Source organism: Pholis gunnellus, assembly GCF_910591455.1.
Source record: "Pholis gunnellus genome assembly, chromosome: 21".
Lineage (NCBI taxonomy): Eukaryota > Metazoa > Chordata > Actinopteri > Perciformes > Pholidae > Pholis > Pholis gunnellus.
In genome coordinates, this window is record NC_136548.1 from 2,226,666 (window position 1) to 2,249,760 (window position 23,095).

At 42.8% G+C, this 23,095-nt stretch overlaps 2 protein-coding genes across 2 annotated transcripts; both read left to right on the forward strand.

The window, feature by feature from the left end:
- Positions 1 to 10,532: 10,532 nt before the first annotated feature.
- On the forward strand, positions 10,533 to 14,078 carry rsph1 (radial spoke head component 1; the record flags this gene model as incomplete). The annotated part of the gene is made up of 7 exons (XM_079182855.1): positions 10,533 to 10,583; positions 10,693 to 10,806; positions 11,117 to 11,222; positions 11,398 to 11,488; positions 11,950 to 12,085; positions 13,278 to 13,349; positions 13,956 to 14,078. 7 exons carry the CDS (start codon positions 10,533 to 10,535, stop codon positions 14,076 to 14,078), a joined length of 693 nt encoding a protein of 230 aa, XP_079038981.1.
- A 1,063-nt stretch (positions 14,079 to 15,141) lies between these two features.
- adprm (ADP-ribose/CDP-alcohol diphosphatase, manganese-dependent) lies at positions 15,142 to 22,884 on the forward strand. Its single transcript, XM_079183225.1, has 3 exons — positions 15,142 to 15,813; positions 20,951 to 21,073; positions 22,039 to 22,884. The coding sequence occupies exons 1-3, from the start codon at positions 15,240 to 15,242 to the stop codon at positions 22,359 to 22,361; spliced, it is 1,020 nt and encodes a 339-aa protein (XP_079039351.1). The 5' UTR covers positions 15,142 to 15,239; the 3' UTR covers positions 22,362 to 22,884.
- The last annotated feature ends 211 nt before the right edge of the window (positions 22,885 to 23,095 follow it).

Genomic DNA, 23,095 nt, shown 5'->3' on the forward strand with positions numbered 1-23,095 from the left:
GTGGTCTAATGTTGTGTCAGAGATTTAGAGTCCTCTCTCTTCCCCTGCCATCATCTCCCAAAGAGGGACATTGGAAGACAGCAAGGAAAATAATGACCTGTTAGCAACACAAGAATGGCAGAGAGAGAGAGGTTGCAGTGTCAGAAGCTTTGAAACAGGACAGTAAAGTATGTCAAGAATAATGCAAAAGAAAAACCTTTTCCCTAAATTGTAATAAATCACTGAAGAATTACTACAATAGTTAGATAAGGATAATTACTGTATGAAAATAGATTATTTTTAATATAAGTCAGTTACATTATTAAATAATATTGTTTTTTTATTTTTAAGAGTGAGATGAGAGGATCGATACCATTCTCATGTCTCTACATTAAGCACAGAGCGCCACAAGGATGTGGTTAGCCTAGCTTAGCATAAAGAGTGGAGGAAGAGGGGAAGTAGCAAACCTGTGTCCACAGTTAGCAACATACCAACTCCTCTAAAGCTTACTAATTAACATATTGTTTGTTTGTTTAACCACAAAGAAAAACTGATAACCACAATGTATGATTTCATGGTCTATTTTGGACCTTTGGTAGGAGCCAAACGCTGTTTCGCGGAGCTTCCAGTCTTTAGGCTAAGCTAATAATTACGCTATGCTTTTGGGCCACCCATGGCCCACAGGCTGCCAGTTGAATAGACCTGTAAAATAAAAAAAATAAAAAATATATATATATATATGGATGATCTTCTCTCAAATTCTTTATTAGAGTGACTTCATTCTCTGTTCAGGTAGACATAACCCCATTTAATCTTTACATAACTAATGGTTGTGTGCTGCTATATTAATGGTCTGAAAATTGTAAAGAGGACCTTTTAGTTTTTCACATATACTATCGTTTCTATTTCTTCAATTTTGTTCACGTTGTCTTCTGCTCTTATTCTACCACCAGGACCACTGAATGGCTGTTCAGATCAGACAGTTCTGTCTCCTCAGTAGTGTTCCTATAATATAGTTGTTTTCTGTCTATCATAGTGTGTCTGTTAGTGTGTCAGTCTGATGGTGTTGATGGTCTGCCTCATACACTGTATTGAATTATTGTAGTCTGATCATTTCTTTATTGGGTGTTCCATAGTTTACTGTAGCTTCACTTAACATGGTACTGTAAACTATGATTATCTGACACAGTTACTTAGTTAGTAGCCAATCCTATCAGTCGGCCTGCAACATGGTCTATTACAGTACAACAGTTACCATGGTCAAATAACAGGAAATCTTTAAACATTTTGCGTTTTAATTATATATTTACCACCCAACTGGAAATGGCCCTGGTTTTCATTTCAGAAATCTAGTCACCTTAAAGGTAAGAGGACATCAAAATGTGTCTTTAAACCGTCACTCATTTGTAATTCTGTTGTCATGAGAGAGAGATTATATGGCTGTAAACTGACAAGAAGGGTGCTAAATCATAAACAAGCAGCCAGTGAACCCACATGTAACCCTGCCTCCATCTTAGACATGCGGGCTATTTTAGGGAATTCATCAGGAATAATATATTCTTAGAGACTGCCCTCAAAGGGACAATGCTACTCTGTGGGATTATCACTGCAGCCACAAACTGCCTTTCATTTGTCATTTCTAACTGGCATGTGTTTGTATTGATTGAATAACTGCTTCAGACATTTTGAATATTGCCTCCTCAAATGTCTCAGAAAGCAGAGTGGATTACAATCAGAGTTCATTCTAATCTTTAATGCAACAGATGGTAAAATCTCATGGCTTATGAGTTAATGTCAAGTCAAGTTCAAGTTGTCTAAATAAAGGGCTGCTAAATAGAGGTATCATCTGCACTTTGATCATTTGATGGACAGCTGATGGACAATTGGTCCTCCCTGAGCAAGAACATTATCATTATTAATTGAACCAAGCGATACATTTTGATATTTTGAATAGATTCTGATATGTAAATATTAATTCATACATGCTGTTTATCCAAAAAACGTAGTCAAGTTTTTCATGCACATTGTCAATTTCTGTTGGATACTGGACGTTCTTGAGTTTGTTTGTTTTTTTTACCTTAAGTTGAACTTTTGGGGGGAAATGAGTCTATACAAACATTGCAGTCGTACTTCCGTCCCTGTGTGATGATTGAAATGCCCATTTTCTTGCCAACAGAAGGTAGACCACATCGCCCTCCAGTGTCAGTGCTGCGAAACCACAAGCACTGTGTTATGTTCCCTGAAGACGAAGGAGATGTTGGCCCATTCTAACAAACCTGTGAATTTACTTTTTTTTGGTTGCTGTTACCAGCTGCGACGCAGATTATTTTCACTTTATGAATCTGTGTGTGAGTCATTGTGACAAATTGCGGTCATGGAGACACCTAGCACCTTGAGTACTTTGCCAAGTGTTGATATATAAGTGTATAGTCGCTGTCTGTCTGTGGACTGAATCTGTGGATTTTGATAATGTCACAGCTGTGCAAGATGCAGTCATGAAACGTTACAGGTGTGTTGAGATCAAAATAAAGTCGAGGTTCAAAGATTGGTGTGGTCCGAGCAAGGGCTGTTCTGAACTGTCTCTGATCACTTCCGCCACTATCGGTGCAACTGTAAATCTACGGTAGGTCCTAGAAACAAACACCAAGTAGTTATTTGTAGCAGACATGTGTACAATGCTTGTACTTGATTAATACAGTTAAAATATATATATTTTGTATTATTATTTAGCCCAAACCAAACTTCAATATAAACTAATATAAAAGTTACATGAAACTAATTGACAGGTAGGATTTATCTGTGCCAGGGGCAAACAAATGAACAAATAATACAATAAAACATCACATATTGTTGTCCACGGGACATAAAAGAGTTACTTTGATTGAACACAGTGTTGTAAATCTGATACAGTTTCTTATACAGCTCAGTGTATCCTAGGAAGTCCCCCGGTAGTCTAGGCCTATAGCAGCACATCTAGGGGCTGGTCCAAGGCCTGAGCCAGCTCTAACTATAGACCTGAGCCAGCCCTAACTATAGACCTGAGCCAGCACTAACTATAAACCTGAGCCAGCCCTAACTATAAACCTGAGCCAGCCCTAACTATAGACCTGAGCCAGCTCTAACTATAGACCTGAGCCAGCACTAACTATAAACCTGAGCCAGCCCTAACTATAAACCTGAGCCAGCCCTAACTATAGACCTGAGCCAGCTCTAACTATAGACCTGAGCCAGCCCTAACTATAAACCTGAGCCAGCCCTAACTATAAACCTGAGCTAGCCCTAACTATAGACCTGAGCCAGCCCTAACTATAGACCTGAGCCAGCACTAACCATAAACCTGAGCTAGCCCTAACTATAAACCTGAGCTAGCCCTAACTATAAACCTGAGCCAGCCCTAACTATAGACCTGAGCCAGCTCTAACCATAAACCTGAGCCAGCCCTAACTATAAACCTGAGCCAGCCCTAACTATAGACCTGAGCCAGCTCTAACCATAAACCTGAGCCAGCCCTAACTATAAACCTGAGCCAGCCCTAACTATAGACCTGAGCCAGCTCTAACTATAGACCTGAGCCAGCCCTAACTATAAACCTGAGCCAGCCCTAACTATAAACCTGAGCTAGCCCTAACTATAGACCTGAGCCAGCTCTAACTATAGACCTGAGCCAGCACTAACTATAAACCTGAGCCAGCCCTAACTATAAACCTGAGCCAGCCCTAACTATAGACCTGAGCCAGCTCTAACTATAAACCTGAGCCAGCCCTAACTATAAACCTGAGCCAGCCCTAACTATAAACCTGAGCTAGCCCTAACTATAGACCTGAGCCAGCCCTAACTATAGACCTGAGCCAGCACTAACCATAAACCTGAGCCAGCTCTAACTATAGACCTGAGCCAGCACTAACTATAAACCTGAGCCAGCCCTAACTATAAACCTGAGCCAGCCCTAACTATAAACCTGAGCCAGCCCTAACCATAAACCTGAGCTAGCCCTAACTATAAACCTGAGCCAGCCCTAACCATACTGCACAATACCATACCAACCTGCACAATCTAGGGATTTTCTTTGATCGATCCATGTCGTTTGACCCCCATGTTAAGCAGCTGTCCAGATCCTGTTTCTTCCACCTAAGAAATATCAGTAAACTGAGATCTGTAGTATCAACAGCTGAACTAAAGATGATCATACACACATTTATCTCCTCACGCATTGACTACTGTAACAGACTTTTCTCATCACTTAGTGTATCTGCTCTTAACCGTTTGCAGGTCATCCAAAACGCTGCCACCAGATTATTCACCAGGACAAATAGACAGTCTCACATCACCTTCGTACTCAGATCTCTTCACTGGCTCCCTGTAGCATTTAGGATACACTTTAAAATTCTCACTCTCATTTACAGAGCACTACTCGGTCAGACTCCTAAATATGTAGCTGATCTACTTCACCCCTATTCACCCGCCTGCACTCTCAGGTCTGACGCTTTAGGTCTTCTGTCTGTCCCACGCACTCGCCTTAAGACCCGTGGTGACTGAGCTTTTGAGGCAGTAGCACCAAGGCTGTGGAATGCTCTGCCTGCACCCCTACGCCTCGCAGATTCTGTGAATGCATTCAGAAATCAGCTCAAAACTCACCTCTTTAGACTGCCGTTTGGGTAAAACACGTCCTAGACCTGCTTTTATTTTCTATTTTCTGTGTGTATGTAAATTACTGGCACTTTGGTCACATTGTGTTTTTCAGTGTGGCTTTGTGGCACAAAGGCAGTAAAACTGCCTGTGCCAAAGCACACTGACTGTAATCCTGCGGGCTTAATAATAATCTTTCTTTATCCAAAAGTTTGGCACACTTCTCCTCACACCGCGTTGCCAACAGCGGCGCGAAAAGTATATCCAAATGTGCGGCCCGATCGGGAATGGTGTGCTATGACTTTTATAAGAGATTCGCCCAGCGGTTTTCCCGAAAATCCCCAAAAACTGAGCAAATTGACTTGAATGGGGTGTTCGGCGTGAAGAGAGCAAAAAAAACACTGAACTTTGGACCCATATTGACAAGCCATACTTTAACGTAGAAAAATGATTTAAAGTTTAAAACGTAGACAAAACGCTGGACGTTATTGAGCCAAATGGACATTTTGATAGCTAGCACAGTTTTCATGAAGTCGCAGATTAAGTTTCAGGAAAATTTTGGGTCCATTTCAGATTTTATAATGGGTGTGTATTGCGCAGCTCGTTAAGGGCTAGAGTGAGGGCATAATTGTCAGAGTGGAGCGGAGCAGGAAAATATTCTGTGATTTCTTCAAACAAATTGCTCAGAGTCCCACAATTTTCACTCTTCATGCATTATTTTTTGCAAAAAAGTTAGCTAATCGTGTGCTGGTCTAGAGAAATGACTGTGGAATCCAGCACATTTACACATTTTGCACTACAGACCTTAATTGACAGGAAATCCAACTTTCTGCTCCATTAGACTCCATGTTAAATCTGACCACTCATTTCTCAAAGAAAGCAGACGGTACCACTTTTGTATATTGCTCTGGAACTCACATTTTTAACACCACAAACATAAAAACCACATCAGCACGTTCGCCAGAGTCTTATCTTTCTCACGGTATCCATATTTTGGAACTCACACTCCTGCTTTTTGTTAAAAGGAGGCAGGAGTTTTGTTCAAAATCACTGTTTACTGAAACGTTTCTCAATCAGTCTGCCTCTAACACCAGGTGCGTCCTCACCCTGGCAACCAGTTACACACACACATGCAGGCTCTCTCTGTCTGTCTCTCTACACACACTGTCTTCTGTCTCTCTCTCTGTCTGTCTGTCTGCCTGTCTGTCTGTCTGCCTGTCTCACTCACTCACTCTGTCTCTCTCTATCTTTCTGTCCCCCCTCCCATTTCAGAATAAAAGCCCCACAGAGTGAATCCTAACTGGAATACTTGTGATGAAGCCTGTCATTTAATAACCTTTGTGTTTGTGTCAAACATTATGAATATGTCTCCTCTCGCCCTCTCTCACCCACCCAGTCCCACCCTTTCAAAATAAAAGCCCCATAGAGTAACTGTATCTTAACATGAAGCTCAGAATGAGGTTTGTACAGAAATGATGGGAGCGTCAGCTCCCATCATTTCCAAAGGCTTCTCAAACAAAGATGTATATGTCCAGTACAGAAATAACGGGAGCCATTGGTGGACTGTCAATCCAAGAGTATGAATCTAAAATGCAGAAAAGAGAGTAGCTCTATCTCAATTGAACCTGAACGACACTACCGGTAACATCGGCGTGTGTGTATATTGCGACGTCTTCGGGCAGTAGAAGCCACACTGTCAAAATTTCTTGCGAAATTTTCTAGTTCAAACTACTGATTTGTTTTAGTCAATACAAATACAATCTTTTATTTCTTTATCATTTGAATTGTGTGTTTTTATGAAGAAAAAAACACTATAACAAAGTAAAAGTATCAATATTTTTGATGGTTATTAACTTCAGAGCATTGAAATTATTTTTGGGACGGTGACATAATATCGTTGTAGACCAGCTGCTGTAAAACAACAAAGAGATCAGTAACTGTTAATATGGATCAATAATTAGTATCGGTGGCAAAACAATATGACCATAGATCTAAAAGTTATATTTGCTCCCTTGTTTCTTTCGTGCTGATCTGAACAGTGACTTATATGATCCGTTGCTCCACTAGTCAACTGCTTCCAGTAGTATTTTTCCATCCATCCTCTGTAACCTCTTATCCTATTCTGGATTGTATGGGTGCCGGAGCCGAAGGCAGGGTTCACCCTGGACAGGGATCCAGACTCTGGCAGGACTGAGACAGACATTCACACTCACATTCACACAACCTAACATGTCTTGACATTGTGGGGGAATCTCCATCTCCCAGATAGAACCCACTGACGCTGACACGGGGAGAACATGTAAACTCCACACAGGAGGGCCTTCCTGTGAGGTGACTGTGCTAGCCACAGCACCAGCGTGCCAACGAGATGGCATGCAGGATAGCCTCTACCCACAGAGGTGTAGCACCCTGGCCTACCTCTGTGGGCTGGAGGTCCGTCGCATTCCACTCCATCTAATGCCGTGTTCACACCAAACGCGGCGCGAATTATTCGCGCGAGTAGATTACATACAAAGTCTATGCACAGACGCGATGAGACTGGAGTGACGCGAATTTGCAATGGCGCGGCGCGATTGACGCAAATTCGCGTCAAACGCCGAATCGCCCCAAACACGAGAGTTGAACTATTTCAACAAAAATCGTGTGACGCTCCAGCGCGATAGCCTATCAGCGTTGAGTTGCTCCCCCTGTCATCAGTGAAGTCCTGCCGTTGTTGAATCAGGAAATAAATACTGTAGCCGCCTATGTTCACCCAGAGCTTTACGATCCCTCATATCTTTTTGTCGGTTTATTACCGTTAAATCACAGCCAAATCAGTTTATTTTATGTTCACACAGCTGTAGTAAACAGCCAACGTGTGGCTTGCTCAACACAGTGAATACAGCTCGATGAAATCCATGGAGCTCCTCCGGACTATGTTATGAACCAGACATGACGGCGTTTAGTTTCCCGTGATATCTGGGACTTCCACAACACGTACTGGAGCAGAAATAGAGGTTATTTTTCCACGGTTGATGGCTGACAGTTGAACGGCTTTCACAGAAATACAGGTTATTTTTCCACGGTTGATGGCGGACAGTTGAACGGCTTTCAGGCCGATAAGCCGTGCCCCCTCTCCGGCGCGTACAGCGCGATTCGCGCGAATGAACACAAATAGTCCCGGCGAGACCGCCGGCGCGAATGACGCGATTAACGCGATTCGCGCAGCGTTCATCGCGTTTGGTGTGAACGCAGCATAACCCCAACTCACTGGATCAGTGAATCTTAGACCTACTGGTCTTCTGATCTGTTACATCACAGGACATCGCCTTTGATGTGAAGAAACACTCTCTGTGATGTCACGGAACGTTCTATGGAACTGATGACATCATTAGGAACGTTCTACACACATGTGAACCTCAGATTATATAACGTCCTTCTTCCTCATCCTTCTTTTTTTTTCTTTCCTTCCCTCCCTCCTCCCTTCCTTGCTTCCTTCCTTCCCCTCCTCCTTTCCTTTCCTTTCCTTTCCGTTCCTTTCCTTCCTTCCCTCCCTCCCTCCCCCCCTCCTCCTCCTTTCCTTCCTTCCTTCCTCCTCCTCCCTTCTTCCTCTCTCTTCCTCGTTTTGGTGATAAACTTGAATAAATCCAGTAGTTTGAAGGAGATGTTTTCACATGAATATAAAATAGATATTACATAGATATTACTACACTCATTCTCTTTGGGTTTTAGACTGTTGGTCAGACAAAACAAAACATTGAATGACATCATCTTGAGAAAACATGATGATTATTTTACACAATATTCTGTTTAGTAACCAAGCAATTAATCGGTTTATCAAGAAATTAAACCACAGAAAATCAGTAGTTGGAATCGTTCTTGTGTATTTTCTATTTTCATTCTGGCCAACAGGTGGCCCTGCAGAGGTTAACTGCTGAAACTCATTTGTTTTCCTCTTTTGTCCTGTAGATCTGGATGTTAATAGCCAGACCTACAACTGGGGTAAAAAAAACCTGTGGGTAGCCAGATAACTATCGTCTCCCTCTGCCTCATGTTACACGGTGCAGTCCAGCGGGAAATGTTCTTGCTGACCACAAAACCTTTGACGCTCTTCAGGGGGTCATGCTTCCAAATCACTGGATCATAAATCAGACAGATTATGAAAACTGAAAAGCACACAAATACCAGAAATGTGGAAATAGAGGCAGAGATGATATTTCTCATTACAGTTCCATTGAAAGAGCCAATTTGGTCAAATACAACTGAATGAAACATACCAGTTTGTTATGTCTACAGTTGCTTTACACAATGTGTTTATGAGTATCCCGCTGACTATAAACAATACAGTCTGCAGCTCTAAACAGTTCTGCTTTACCACAGTGTTGGTTCACCACACAAGCAGTAGTTACTGTATATCTACAGTATATTCTGCCCCCAAAATGCTTAATGTAGCTTTAAAATCAAATAGGCCTTCACTCACTTTTCCTCAGTAGATTCTGTGTATTGGACCGTCACAATCTGGGCACTCTCCTTATTCTCTGCTTTCTGTTAGGAAAGAAAAACATAGAATGAGCTACAATCTCTTTATATTCATATCAACTAATCTTTAGTAGGAGCAGGATAAACTGTTCGCAACACTTAATACAGACTCTGTCACAACTGACCATCATTTTAAAACATCTAGATATCAGCACACACATTCCAGTCCCACTGTGTGTCTGATAAATCACTTATAGTTTAGGAATCTTAAGATTTAAACTTGCATGTAAAACTATTCAAATGAACAAATATACAATTAAAGAGTTTTATTTTATTAATATACATAGGTTGAAATGCTGTGAAGACTTACAGTATGACGGTCTGTCGGGCTCAATGCAGATGAGAAATAAACACGTCTACATTTCTATTTGACGTCAAATGAAGAATGGGTATGCGAGCTAGGCTCAATCCAAGAGAATGAATCTAAAATGCAGAAAAGAGAGTAGCTCTATCTCAATTGAACCTGAACAACACTACCGATAACATCGGCGTGTGTGTATATTGCGACGTCTTCGGGCAGTAGAAGCCACAATGTCAAAATTTCTTGCGAAATGTTCTAGTTTATGTTTGTAATTCTGCCCTGTTAAGCACTTTGTGACATATGTCTATAAAAAGCACTTTATAAATACATTTTACTTACTTACTTACTTATACTTACTCACTAACCATAAACCTGAGCCAGCCCTAACTATAGACCTGAGCCAGCCCTAACTATAGACCTGAGCCAGCCCTAACTATAGACCTGAGCCAGCCCTAACTATAGACCTGAGCCAGCCCTAACTATAGACCTGAGCCAGCCCTAACTATAGACCTGAGCTAGCCCCAACTATAGACCTGAGCCAGCCCTAACTATAGACCTGAGCCAGCCCCAACTATAGACCTGAGCCAGACCTAACCATAAACCTGAGCCAGCCCTAACTATAGACCTGAGCCAGGGTCTCACATTCGACCATTAGAAATGAGGGTTGTGCAACAAACTGGCAACCACTGTGTGACGTGACTGCAACGATATGAGGCAGGGGAGAGCGAAATCTTTTGGCTGAATGTTATCAATGTTTTCAATAGCACCTTTAATGTTCTGTATTTCGAATTAAGCACTTTTCATTAAAAAAAAAAAACGGAAGTAGAATTTTGTCATGAAAACTTTTTTCAAAATCCTGAGATAGTAATCTCGCTATTAATTAAAAACGTCAGATGTTTGTTTCTCTCAAGTAAATGCAGCTTTCGTGGGATGGCCGGTTAACTTCCAGCCAACCACATGCAGCTCCTGGTCACGTGGGGTTGACCGTTGTCACGGCAACCGTAAACTGGCAAGAGCGCACTGAGCATCTTCCCAGTTTTTACTAACGTTAACGTTAACGTTGAAACTTTAGCGAACATCGTCCACACTTCGAAAGTGACTGAGAACTATGTCGTATGTGGGGTCGGATGAGTCTGATGATGAGCGCGGTAAAGTCGGGGTGAGACGTTAACTGGCTGAAAGCTAACGGTAGCATGTGGCTGTGTGTTCCTCTGTGTCACGTTTCCTCTGTCTTTGGATGCTTATTCTCTGCTTTGTTTCACCGGAAGCAATATGAAGGGGACAGGAATGAAGTGGGGGAGAGGCACGGAGTCGGGAAAGCTGATCTGCTCAACGGAGACATCTATCAGGGTCGGTACGAGCACGGCAGGAGGCACGGACAGGTACGATAACTAACGTTAGGTCTGCACAGGCTATAGCGCTCAACATCCACACCAGTTACTCCATGGGGAGGAAACGCATGAAGAAATAGTCCACAGGAGACGTTTAGCCTTCAGATGTGGTCAGAGCATTGACCTGATTGTACTTATGCACTGACATCTTATTAGGCTACTCTACATTCTATTTAGTTTATAGGTACATATTCAGAAACAGTGTTTCTGTTATTGCCCTAAAGGTTTACATGATGTTACATGGAAAAGAGTAGTCTCTTTGACGACTATGTATCATATCTTTGACTGTTCTGTGTCATAGGGGACATATCGCTTCGAGAATGGGGCAAGATATGTGGGAGACTATTACCAGAACAAGAAACATGGACAGGGCACCTTCTACTATCCCGATGGCTCTCGCTATGAAGGTACAGTAAAGATCAAACATATGAGTTGAGATAGTTGCCAACGTCTTTATTTCAGTAGTGTGTGCAGGGAGGCGATCAACATTTCTGTTTACAGTGGTGTGAAGGTTTTAAACTTGGGTCCAGCTGAAGCCCCCACACAGAGCTTCAGAAACAACCTCTTACTGTTGTCTGTCAGGGTCGTGGGTTGAGGACCTGAGACAGGGTCATGGGGTCTACACTTACCTCAACGGAGACACGTATGATGGAGAGTGGCTGCGTCACATGAGGTATAACTACACTTTTAAAATCACAAGTGTCACTGAGGTGTTTGTCGTTTTATTTTCAGAAGGCACACATTCCTGTACCTTCTTGTTTTTCCTATGATACAGAGACATGCATGAGAATGTGATTAATCTTGGGAAATGACTGCTGTAGAGAATAGAAATATGAATGAAGTGTGTATTAGCTTCCTTGCAGGTCAAACAACATGTATGATGATGACATTGTTCAGATGTCTCGGTTGCATATGTTGTTTCAACAGCATTAAAAATACTATATGTAAATATACAGGATGTGTTGTTATATGAAATGCAGTCACTGAAAAGCTGTTAAAATAACAGTTAAAAATATGTGTCAAAAACTTAGTTTCAACATCAACGTCTTACAACCTGCACATTACCACATCCATCACATGAGGTACAGAGAATGGGAGTAAACTGCTGACATCCTTGTGTTATGTGATTACCAGGCATGGACAGGCCATTTACCACTACAAAGAAACCGGCTCAATGTACAAAGGCACGTGGGTGAATGGCAAGATGGAGTCAGCTGGAGAGTACATCCACTCAAACCACAGATACAAGGGCAACTTTGTCAACAATAGTGTAAGTTCTCCTTTGATTCATTCACAAAACGCTTGGCTATGGATTAATGAAGAATCATCGCGACTTCCACTGTAGTCTGAGTAGTTACAGGGGACAATAATAGTCGAGATAGTTTGGTTCATTTATGCTTGGCAAGATCATTCTCTGTCAGAGAATTAATAGCGTAGATCAGAGGTCTTCAACAGGGGGTCCGCGACCCCTAGGGGCTCCGCGGAGGTACTGCAGGGGGTCCGCGAAATCTTTGGTTGACAATTTATTTTTTATTTTTTCAAAACATGAATCTGTCCATTATTTTAATAGTTCAGTATTGTATGAACCATCACTCATTTTCGTTTCCACATTTATGTTTAAAATGAAAACGTCAATTTGAATAGCTTGTGTGCATGATTATCAATTAACAGACAATGTTGATATTGACATTAGTATCAGCTGAAGGTATGTTTCTAAATGGCCGTGGCACGGCCCCCCTACTCACTGTGCCTTCACATGTTTAAAATAACAACATGAATATATGAACCTGTAGTATTTCAATAGCTTAGTATTGAATGCACAATAAAGATGTATGTTTATACATGGTACTAGGCCCAGTTTAATATAAAACACAATTTTATACAATAGATATAGTCGGGGGTCCCTGCTCCATCTCTCTATCAGTTTGGGGTCCTTGGCCTGAAACACGTTGAAGACCCCTGCTGTAGATGGTTTAATATAATATACAAGTAGTTATATTATCTCAGCTTTCAGTTAAAGTACACATTTGGTTATAAAATCTACATCAATTTGTCCGCCTCTCTAAATTCACTTCCTCTACGTTCCATATGTGGAGCTGCCAGTATCAGAAGAAAAGCCATAACGGTTGCTCATAGATATACAGTTTATTACAACTCAGGATTCACTTTTGTAGCTCTGGCCATAAGTGCAATCAATGATAACATTGTGATTGCTAAACATAGATCCAATCTGACAGGAAACATGAGCAGTCTGATGATCAGACCGGTTATAAACCCTCAGGTGAGACAAACAGTCTTATTATTAGCTATCCATCACACAACATTACAGCTGCACTCACTTTGGATATAACCTCCAAGGTAAGAGGAGGCTACTCTGGTTAAGCTGTTGTCAAGTTATTTTCATCTGTAACATTGTCAGAGAAGATTCTTTCCTCGTCGGTGAATTCCTTCTTATCCTGCAGCCAGACGGTCTGGGGAAGTACGTGTTCGAAACTGGGTGTGAGCAGCACGGTGAATACCATCAAGCAGAGCAGGTAATTCAACAACAACACATCAGGATCATCTGGGAAACCGGAACTTTGTCAGGGCACACAAAGTGCCTGTCATGATATGACACCCAGTGACAGAGACACCAACAACCATGACAACTCTCTTAACAGAAACTCTAGCCAGCGACTGACGAGGAGAACGGTAAACATATAAAAATACGAAGTCGCCCTACCCGGTCTCCAGAGACGGTTATCTCACTTTACGGACCTCAGGAGGAGCAGAGGAGGTGCTGCCACTGCCTTTATTCACAACCTTTTGTCAGCAGCATGGGTCACTCAGCTCCATCAGTGACAATGATATAAGAATGTCGTTTCATGTACAAGAATGCTTTGCTGTTGTTGAATATCCTAGAAGTATTCTTCTTTTTCTGTGGCACACGTGCCTGATCTACATGCATGTTTGACATTATACGCATGATGTGATTGGTCATGTTGACTGACTATGTAAATACTTCAGGATGCATGTTAAGAACTATAAGCCTTGCGCCACACACGGTCATGCGGCTTCCTTGTAACAAAATACTGAACACAGGGAAAACATCAAGATGAAATTGTACCGACACTTTTCTTGCCTTGCTCCATTCTTTGCAGGACCGAGTTGAGGGCGAGTTGGCCTCAACCGCCGCCCTCAATTGGATTCCTCAGTGTGTCACGGGCCTGACGCTGTCGACTCCAGGCAAAGACACTTCAGGTGAACTTTATCAAAACTATTGATAGAAATACAATAGACCTGCAGTAAATATACCTTAGTCTTTGTTTTTTGCTGTTGTTACTGGGGCATACATTCCACTCCGTGGCTGTTTTTGTGACTGTAGTTTGAAGAGTTGCTGTTATATGAATCAAAGAGACCAGACAGGATATAAAGACTCCTGGAAGTGACGTGTAAACAGATAAGGGCTCAAAATCTGCACTTGTGTCAGTGAGTCTGTCTGTTTTCTTTGGCCAGGTGGGGAAAAGGAAAGCGATTCAGCAGAGGACTGACCTGTGAGATCAATCCACAATCCTGCATCTTTCAACCTGTTTACAGAGCAAAGCAACATCAATATACTCATACATATGTAAATAAATCTGTTAAACTTGTGTTTTCCCATGAAGATGTGTGGTTATAGCAACTGGAAACTTTCCATTGCCTACTGTAATGAATTACCATTGGATGCATACAGTGTTCACTTTTCATACAGTGCTGTGCCATTCTGTGGCAATTCACAGAACAACATATATCTTCTTATGTGAGAAGGGAAACTTTATCCTAATAATGTAACCAAAAATAACAAGCCCCATTACAAGTTTAACCTTAGTACAGTAGCTGCAGGGTGGATATTATGGGATTAATCCCACTGAGTAATAACATATGATGAATCCATCTCTGTCATGTATTGCAGATTCATGATGTAGCTGAAATTAAAGTTTGGAAAAAATATCAATATTAGCAGAACATTGGTATTTATGTGATGGGTCACTGTTATTTGCTGATTTTGGAATTATCGGAAGCAAACGGTCTCTATGTAAGTATTAAAATGTCTTTCCATCAAAGGGAACGGTGCACTATGGGGAATTGTATATTGATAAAAAGAAGCCATATTCACTTGTTCTGAATATCCGGTCTTTATAACAGCATTATTTTGAAGGGTGCAGCCGGAAGTCGTAGCGTTGATTGTTCCATTCGTCGCTTGCTTAACAGATTCCGTTGGTTATTAGTCACCGTGTGGGACGATACAGGAAATTCAGCACTACAACAAACCAACGAGCCTGGCTGGATTTCATCATGTGCGGAAGTTGAGAGGGTACCGGGCTGTGTTAGTGTCTGCTCTGTACTCAACCTTCACGTCACACTTAGCAGACGTTCAACGACACCAGTTATTTGGAAGATCGAGAATGGACGACTGTCCCCACGAAACGCCGCTGTTTACATTCGGCGTGATAGCTGACATTCAGTACGCAGATATCGACGACGGTTACAATTACACCCGGACGAGGAGGCGGTACTACCGGAGCAGCCTCCAGCTGCTGAGAAATGCCCAGAAAAGTTGGTCCGAGTCGGCTGTCAAACCAGAGTTTATCCTCCAGCTGGGAGACATTATCGACGGCTTCAACAAGGGCCACGACGCCTCTGACCAAGCGCTGGACACCGTGCTGAGAGAGTTCAGCTCCAGTCGCGTTGAGGTCCACCATGTGTGGGGTAACCACGAGTTCTATAACTTCAGCAGGAGCGCGCTGATGCGTTCGCGGCTCAACAGCACGCTCCACACGGAGAGATGCCTGAGCGAAGTCCAGGCTGGCAGTGAGATGTACGCCTACCACTTCAGTCCGGTACCCGGGTTCACGTTCGTTGTGCTGGATGCTTACGATGTGAGCCTGCTGGGCAGAGAGAAATCCAGTGAGCAGTACAGCGATGCTATGAATGTGATAAAACAGCACAACACCAACGAGGATCTCAACTGTCCCCCAGGTAGTGTTGTCTGTTATGTTAATATGTAATACAATACCATTAATAACAGGCTGAAGTTGGCATCGTTGGCTAAAACAAGATTGCAACTTTTGTGAGACTTTTCTTTTTACAAGAGACATTTCATTCATAATAAATCAAAATCACAGTGTTGCTCTATTAATTCAAATTGATACAGCCTTGGTGCGTTCACACCAAACGCGGCGCGATTTTTTCGCGCGAGTAGATTACATACAAAGTCTATGCACAGACGCGATGAGACTGGAGTGACGCGAATTTGCGATTGACCGTCAATCGCCAACTTCGGCAAAAAAATGGCGTGACGCTGCGGCGCGATAGCCTATCAGCGTTGAGATGTTTCTCCTGTCATCACTGACGTCCTGCCGTTGTTGAATCAGGAAACAAATACTGTAGCCGTCTGTGTTCACCCAGAGCTCTATGATACCTCATATCAGTAGAGACCGGACTAAAGTGTGTGTGTGTGTGTGTGTGTGTGTGTGTGTGTGTGTGTGTGTGTGTGTGTGTGTGTGTGTGTGTGTGTGTGTGTGTGTGTGTGTGTGTGTGTGTGTGTGTGTGTGTGTGTGTGTGTGTGTGTGTGTGTGTGTGTGTGTGTGTGAGAGTGAGTGAGTGAGTGAGTGAGTGAGTGAGTGAGTGAGTGAGTGAGTGAGTGAACCTTGCGGAGAGACCTAACTAAATAAATTTAGACTTTTTGTTGGTTTATTGCTGTTAAATCACAGACAAATCAGTTTATTTTGTGTACATACAGCTGTAGTAAACAGCCGACGTGTGGCTCGCTAGACACAGTGAGCTCAATGAAATCCACGGAGCTCCTCCAGACTATGTTATGAACCAGACATGACGGCGTTTAGTTTCCCGTGATATCTGGGACTTCCACAACACGTACTAAGCAGAAATACAGGTTATTTTTTCCACGGTTGATGGCGGACAGTTGAACGGCTTCCCGGGCGATAAGCCACGCCGATTCACGTGAATGAACACAAATAGTCTCCGGCGAGACCGGCGGCGAGAATGACACGTTTGGTGTGAACACGACAGGCTACATCCACACGAATATGTTTTCGTTTTAAAACAAAAACGATTTCTGTCCACACGGCGTTTCTGAAATGATCTCCGTCCAGACTAAGGTTACATCCCAAGTCTTATGGGGTACATCCCCCCATGGATGCATGGAGGAAACCATACGAGGAGAGTGGAAACAAGGAATTATGTTTTAAGAGACATGAGGCGTCCTTTCCTCAGTTGCATCACGTTAAGTGACGTCTGTTTCTGATGACGGAGGATCAGCTCTCACGGCAGGATCGAGGAGCGAGAAAATCACAAATAAGAGACTTGGGATGTACCCTTATTCGTCATTTCCTCACTCCTCGATCCTCGCTTGAACCGGAAGTTGTTCTGCGCTGCCATATTGATGGCCGTCCCAAAGCTCTTATTTAGCTCGGAGGAGCAAGGAGTGAGGAGAGAGGAGGGATCTCTGAGGAGCCATGAGCGAGGACGCACGAGAACAGCCTTCCAGGAAGGGTTTTAAGGGCTGACACGCCCCCTCATTGTTCATCAGTTATGTGATTGGACGCTGCAGCTGATTGGACTGACTGACTGAGTTTAACACCAGAGTGAAGACAGATCAGATTAAACTAGTTTATATTTGATTAGTTTTCTGATTCACCATCTGGTTTAAATATATGTTCATTGTAGACTAAACAACAAAAGGACCACAAATAACTTTCCTAATTTATTAGAAAGATTTGTCTTTTCATGATCTGATATTTCCCTCAATAACTTTTATTATGGACACAATAAAAGTCAGAGAGAGCTGGAGAGACGAAACACTTTAAATATATATATATCAGTGGTGGGGCGTCAGGGCCAGCTAAGCCTTCTCTGCTGGCCTAAACAGAATCACAAAGTTATAGCTATTTTATAATTTCCTAATTTTTTTCCCCATTATCTTATTTTCTCATTGCACAGTTCCTGTCTTCCTCAGTTGCTCTGCTTCCAGCACAGCTTGTTTTAAGTAGAGCTTTTATCCAATCAGATTCAGCCCCTGTGTCTCTATGTAAGGAGAGAGGACCGAGGTCCTCTAGGTAGACTTTGCAGGTTAAAGTAAATGAGGACGATATTGTTGATTGTCATAGTCTTCAACCAATCAGATCTTTAGTTTGACATGTTGGGCGTGTTCTTTGACGTGCCAGTGGTACCCAGGTAGCCTCCTAAGTACGTCTGCATTAACGTGCACCGTGATTGGTCAATGGGCCAGCGTTTGTCAAACAGAAAGCTAGCTAGCAGATCTTAGTGTTTAGTAAGAGTTCAGTTTGAAACATATGTAAGAGAAGTTATGACATTTTTAGCGTTTTGCTTGGTGAAGATTCTTTGTTTTTTAACCTAGCTTTGTTTTTTAACACTCAATGGCTGAAGGAGGAGAAACAGATTTCTCAAGACCAGAAAAACTGGACATCGTATTAAAGGGTCGGTGAACCCCACAGCTAGCATGGAAAAGTATTTGTACTAACGGTATTTCTGGCTGACAGCGGCGGAGAAGCGTTGCACATTTTATGGCTAAGAATGAAACTTTTGCTGAGACCCGAGTGAATCTACAACTCAACGAACATCCAGCTGAGATCAGCTGTGAACAGAGCCGCCGTCATCAGAAACAGACGTCGCTTCACGTGACGCTTCAGAGGAAAGGACGTCTCATGTCGCTTAAAACATATTTCCTTGTTTCCTCTCTCCTCGCATGGTGTCCTTGCATCTCTCCATGCATCCCTGGTGGGAGGGACTAAGACACAAGGAAAGGATGCAAGTGAGGGAAACGGGGATGCAATTAAGAGACTTGGGATGTACCCCAGGACTTCAGATGTCTGCTCCGTAGCGCTGATAACGCCGCTCCAATAACAGCTGCTTCCTCCACAGAAGTGCAGACTTTAACAGAACAACAGCTGCTAGTAAAGACAACAAGGTCAGAAACACCTGTAATCAGTTCTACATGTTAAATTAAACTGGTAGTCGATCGGTAGTGAATGTTGTTGTTTATGACTTCCGGGGAACGGTCACGTGATAGGGGCGTAACGAATCAGGGAAGGACACGTCATGACTGCTAAGAACCAATCAAGTAGTGAACGTGGGTGTCTACGTCATTGTTTCTAAACTTATCCGTTTTCGACCGTCCACACAAAGAGGTAACCCCGGCGTTTTCAAACGTATCCGTCCTCAGAAGAGTTTTCAAACTCCTCCGTTTTCGGTGCTCCAAAACGCCGGCGTAGTGTGGACGCTCGGTGTAAACGTAGCTAAACATATGCGTTTTCAACTGGAAACGTAGTAGTGTGGACATGGCCGGTCTGGTTATGACCAGTAGCTTCATGCTAGAATTCATGCTAGAACACTTAAGATGGATATGTTAGTGAAGACCATTGGAAGGGAGGGACTGTGTGGCATGGTCTCACTGAAGGACATTTGGACCTTTTTTCGCATCGCGTGGAATCCCACAATGCCTGGCAGTCATTTGCTTGTGTCCCACAGAAATGAATGTGTCGCGCCCATAGAGTGTGTATGAAGATGGACGATGCATCTCCAGTTCCTCCCACTGTACAAAACTGAAGCCGGAATATCTCGGTCAAACACAGACTTGTGATTCGTGTTCACAGCCTGTATAAGATATAGACCTAGTCTCCATGATGTCACCCTTCTGTGTGTTTCAATACCCATAATGCCATACTATTTAGTATACCTGAGAAAGGTTTAGTATGTCAAATGCAGTATGCCAAAAATACCAGGATGTCCTACTGCATCAGGTCCCATTTCGTTGCGTTCCTGACCCACAATCCTCTGCACAGCAGATCTATGGGCAGAGGGTTAAAGTTCATGGTGCACTGTTGAATACATACTGCATGCAACAGCTAATGTGAAGCTCAGAGGGGCTGACTCTGGCCGTCACCATCTTGGCAGTGACAACAGCATAACTCCCAGCTAATCCAAACATGGGTGAAGAGCCCTGAGACACCACCGACCTGTCACTCAAAGCAGCATCACCCTTAATTAGACATTACGCCTTTTAAACGGGTGAGTTCTACAGAAATTCACCCCCTGCACAGTTGTCATGAACGGGGATATTAGCTGTAGAGCTGAGGGAAAATGTAATAATTGTGTTCTTTGACTTTTTAGTTTGGCCCATGTTCCATCTACTAACATGGTAAATGTTGCATTTGTATAGCTTTCTAGTCTTGCTACCACTAAAAACATTTTACACCACATGTCAACCTTCACCCATTCACATGCATTCATACACTGATACTTCGACATGGGCCGGAGGATCCGGCGATTGAACTGCCGATTTTCCGATTGGAAGACGACCCGCTCTGACCTGAGCCATAGCCGTCCCGACGTGGAGGGGGCGGGGTTTATTAGCTGTACTGCAGCCAGCAGAGTGTGATTCAGATGTTTAGGCTTCACTTTCAGGCAGCTGTCATGTCGTTCATCTTCACATACAGTCTCTGGGCGCTCAACGTTCAGTAGTTCTTCACCGTCTGCTCACGGACTCCTCTATTGCATCACCCACGTGCACATGCATATCCAACTTGTAAAAACATTACTTCCTAGCATTATTGGTCAAAAATTCCACCATGAACCTGTAAAAGTAAGATTAAGGATATTATTTCTGTTTTTACACCGCCAACATAAGATGTGAAACTGGTGCTAGTGCTAGGTATCAAAGTAAAAGCCTATAGTGGGTTTAACCAGTTTCAGAATTTTAAAAGCTTCATTCTAAAAGACGGACTGTATTTCTCTTTAGTAGTGAACAGAAGCCAACCTCATCCTTGCTATTCTATTCTAGTCTATTTTTCAAGGACGTCTATTTAGCATGTATTTCATTCTTCAGAGACGCTCAATTTCAGTCATAGTTTGTCAGTTCCTGAGCAGCTCTACTGGAGCAGTTTGATGTGAAGTGCCTTGCTCATGGGCACACTGCCATTTGACAGTAGTTGCAGAGGGGAGACACCATTACCCAAAAGGGCTCTGCCCCATGTTTAACCATGTAGCATGTTTTATTACACTTGAGCCATCTCACAGACAGCCGTGACTGACAGTGAAGAGCAACTAGATGTTAACATGAAGTGTTCTGTTTCAGTGTGTAGTGGCCTGCTGCAGAGGTTCACCATGTTCAACGGTGGGTTCAGTAAGGACCAGCTGGACTGGCTGGATTCTGTTCTGTCCTTGGCCGATGAGAAACGGGAAAGAGTCACAATTATCAGTAAGTAAAACATTATTTTTGATTTCTTGCATGTTACAAGTGGACCGTTGATGTAGTGTGAGGAGCCCCATCTTAACTAATCCCGTCTATGCTTTATGAAACAGAGCTGTATTGAGCCTCTGTAAATCCACTCAGAGACCCAACTCGCCCCCTGAGACTGACAACGAATACGTGTAGTGTGCCTCTGAGGATTAGTTCAGCCTTAAGTGGAGCTCTTACTTCCCGTTACCCTGTGTTTAGTCCTGGCCAGAAGCTCCCTCTGCTCTGTTATGACCCTCTGTCTCCACTGTGCAGTGAAGAAACCTCAAGCATGCTAAGTGCACACAGTCTATTTTGGATCTATCAATGATTCTCCGTCAGATGGAGGTGTGTTGCTTGAAGGTCTCTCTCTCTCTCTGTCTCTCTCTCTCTCGCTCTCTCTCTCGCTCTCGTGTGTGTGTTCTGTATGGTTTGCTGTCCATATTTTTGATGGATACCAATTTCTCAAATTGTTTACCAATGTTGACCTGCCAGCTGTTCCTGTCCAGCTGTGGCTGAAGTGACTCCAACCTCCTTTTAGCTCTGTTTGGATTTGCATCTTTCCATTAAATGGTTTACATTTTTGGCATTTTTTCCTTGTTAAATCATTCATTAAGGAAACATGCCAATCATTAGTGTGTCAATAGCAGGATTTTTACATCATTGTCAATATCTTTGGAAGAGAATTTTTTTTTTTCTTCTTCAAAAATTGCAGTAGCTCCAAACGACGCAGACTCAAGTGACATCACTTGAGGCAATGATCTTAAGACTGTTGGTTAGACGAAGCGATCAACATGAAGACGTCTCTTTGTTAACTTGAGTGGCATTTTTCCACTTTCTTTGTGTTTTCTAGACTAAACAATTAAAGCAACTCTTCCATTGGTGGAACATGAATGTTATCAGCTTCACCAGGTAAAAGACCTCTCACCATCTGTTGTCCTGCCCAGGTCACCTCCCTGTCCACCCCTGCTCCACAGATGACATCTGCCTCGCCTGGAACTTCGAGGAGCTCCTCGCCATCATACGGTCCCACAGCAGTGTGGTGTGTTTCATGGCTGGACACGACCACGACGGTGGATACTACCAGGACAAAGACACAGGAGTGCACCATGTGACGTTAGCGGGGGTGATTGAGACTCCACCTGACAGCAACGCCTTTGGCATTGTGTCTGTGTACGAGGACAGGATGGTGCTGAAGGGGAACGGGAGGATCACTGACCGACTCTTTCTGTTTCCCATTCCAAGTGACACAGATCATGCGGCGATATGATGCATGCTGTCATTAAGATTCATGCAATACTGAAGCTGTCAAGGAAATATAATGTCTGTGTTTGGAGACATTTCCTGCATGGCTCATTTAGAGGATGTTTGTTACATTCTCTGGAGAAGTCTGGCAATTTTACACTGGTCACTTTACAGTTTTACTCAGATGAAAAACACTCACAAATTGACTCACTCATCAAATACTTGATTGCACTTATGAGTTTATATTATTTATTATCTGGACAAAGAGTGAAGTATATCTTATACACTGGTTGTGTTTAAATGATATCACTTGCATATTTATACATTCATTTTAAGAATGAATAGATTTGTATTGCAATTGATGCCTTTCTGCATGTTGCATATTGCACATACAGAAACTGATTTTCTTTTACTGTTAATTGCAGAGCAATTTATTGTGCAATGTAGTGAGATTTGATCGGTGTATTGCTAACCAACTGATATAAATCCCAGTTAGAAGTTCTGCACAAGATGATTCACAATGTAAAACAATATAACGAATAATAAAAATATACCATCAGTAGTTCTGTGCCGATCTAAATATCTCTGTCAGGTCTCTGGAATCTTATGCTGCATTCATGTTACACAGGAACGTGGTAGATACAAGCGTTCTGTTACTCGAGGTTGGATTATGAACACAGCTTTGACACAGTGGTAGTGCATTGACACTATGGAGTTTCTGCTTGCGGATGACAATGAGATGTTATGTCCTTAGGCAGT

Bases quoted from the DNA above. Each gene is read 5' to 3' on its own strand.
- adprm (XM_079183225.1), top strand. From the start codon at position 15,240: ATGGACGACTGTCCCCACGAAACGCCGCTGTTTACATTCGGCGTGATA. The intron at 15,814-20,950 runs GTAGTGTTGTCT...GTTCTGTTTCAG, and splicing joins GGATCTCAACTGTCCCCCAG to TGTGTAGTGGCCTGCTGCAG. The intron at 21,074-22,038 runs GTAAGTAAAACA...TGTCCTGCCCAG, and splicing joins GGAAAGAGTCACAATTATCA to GTCACCTCCCTGTCCACCCC.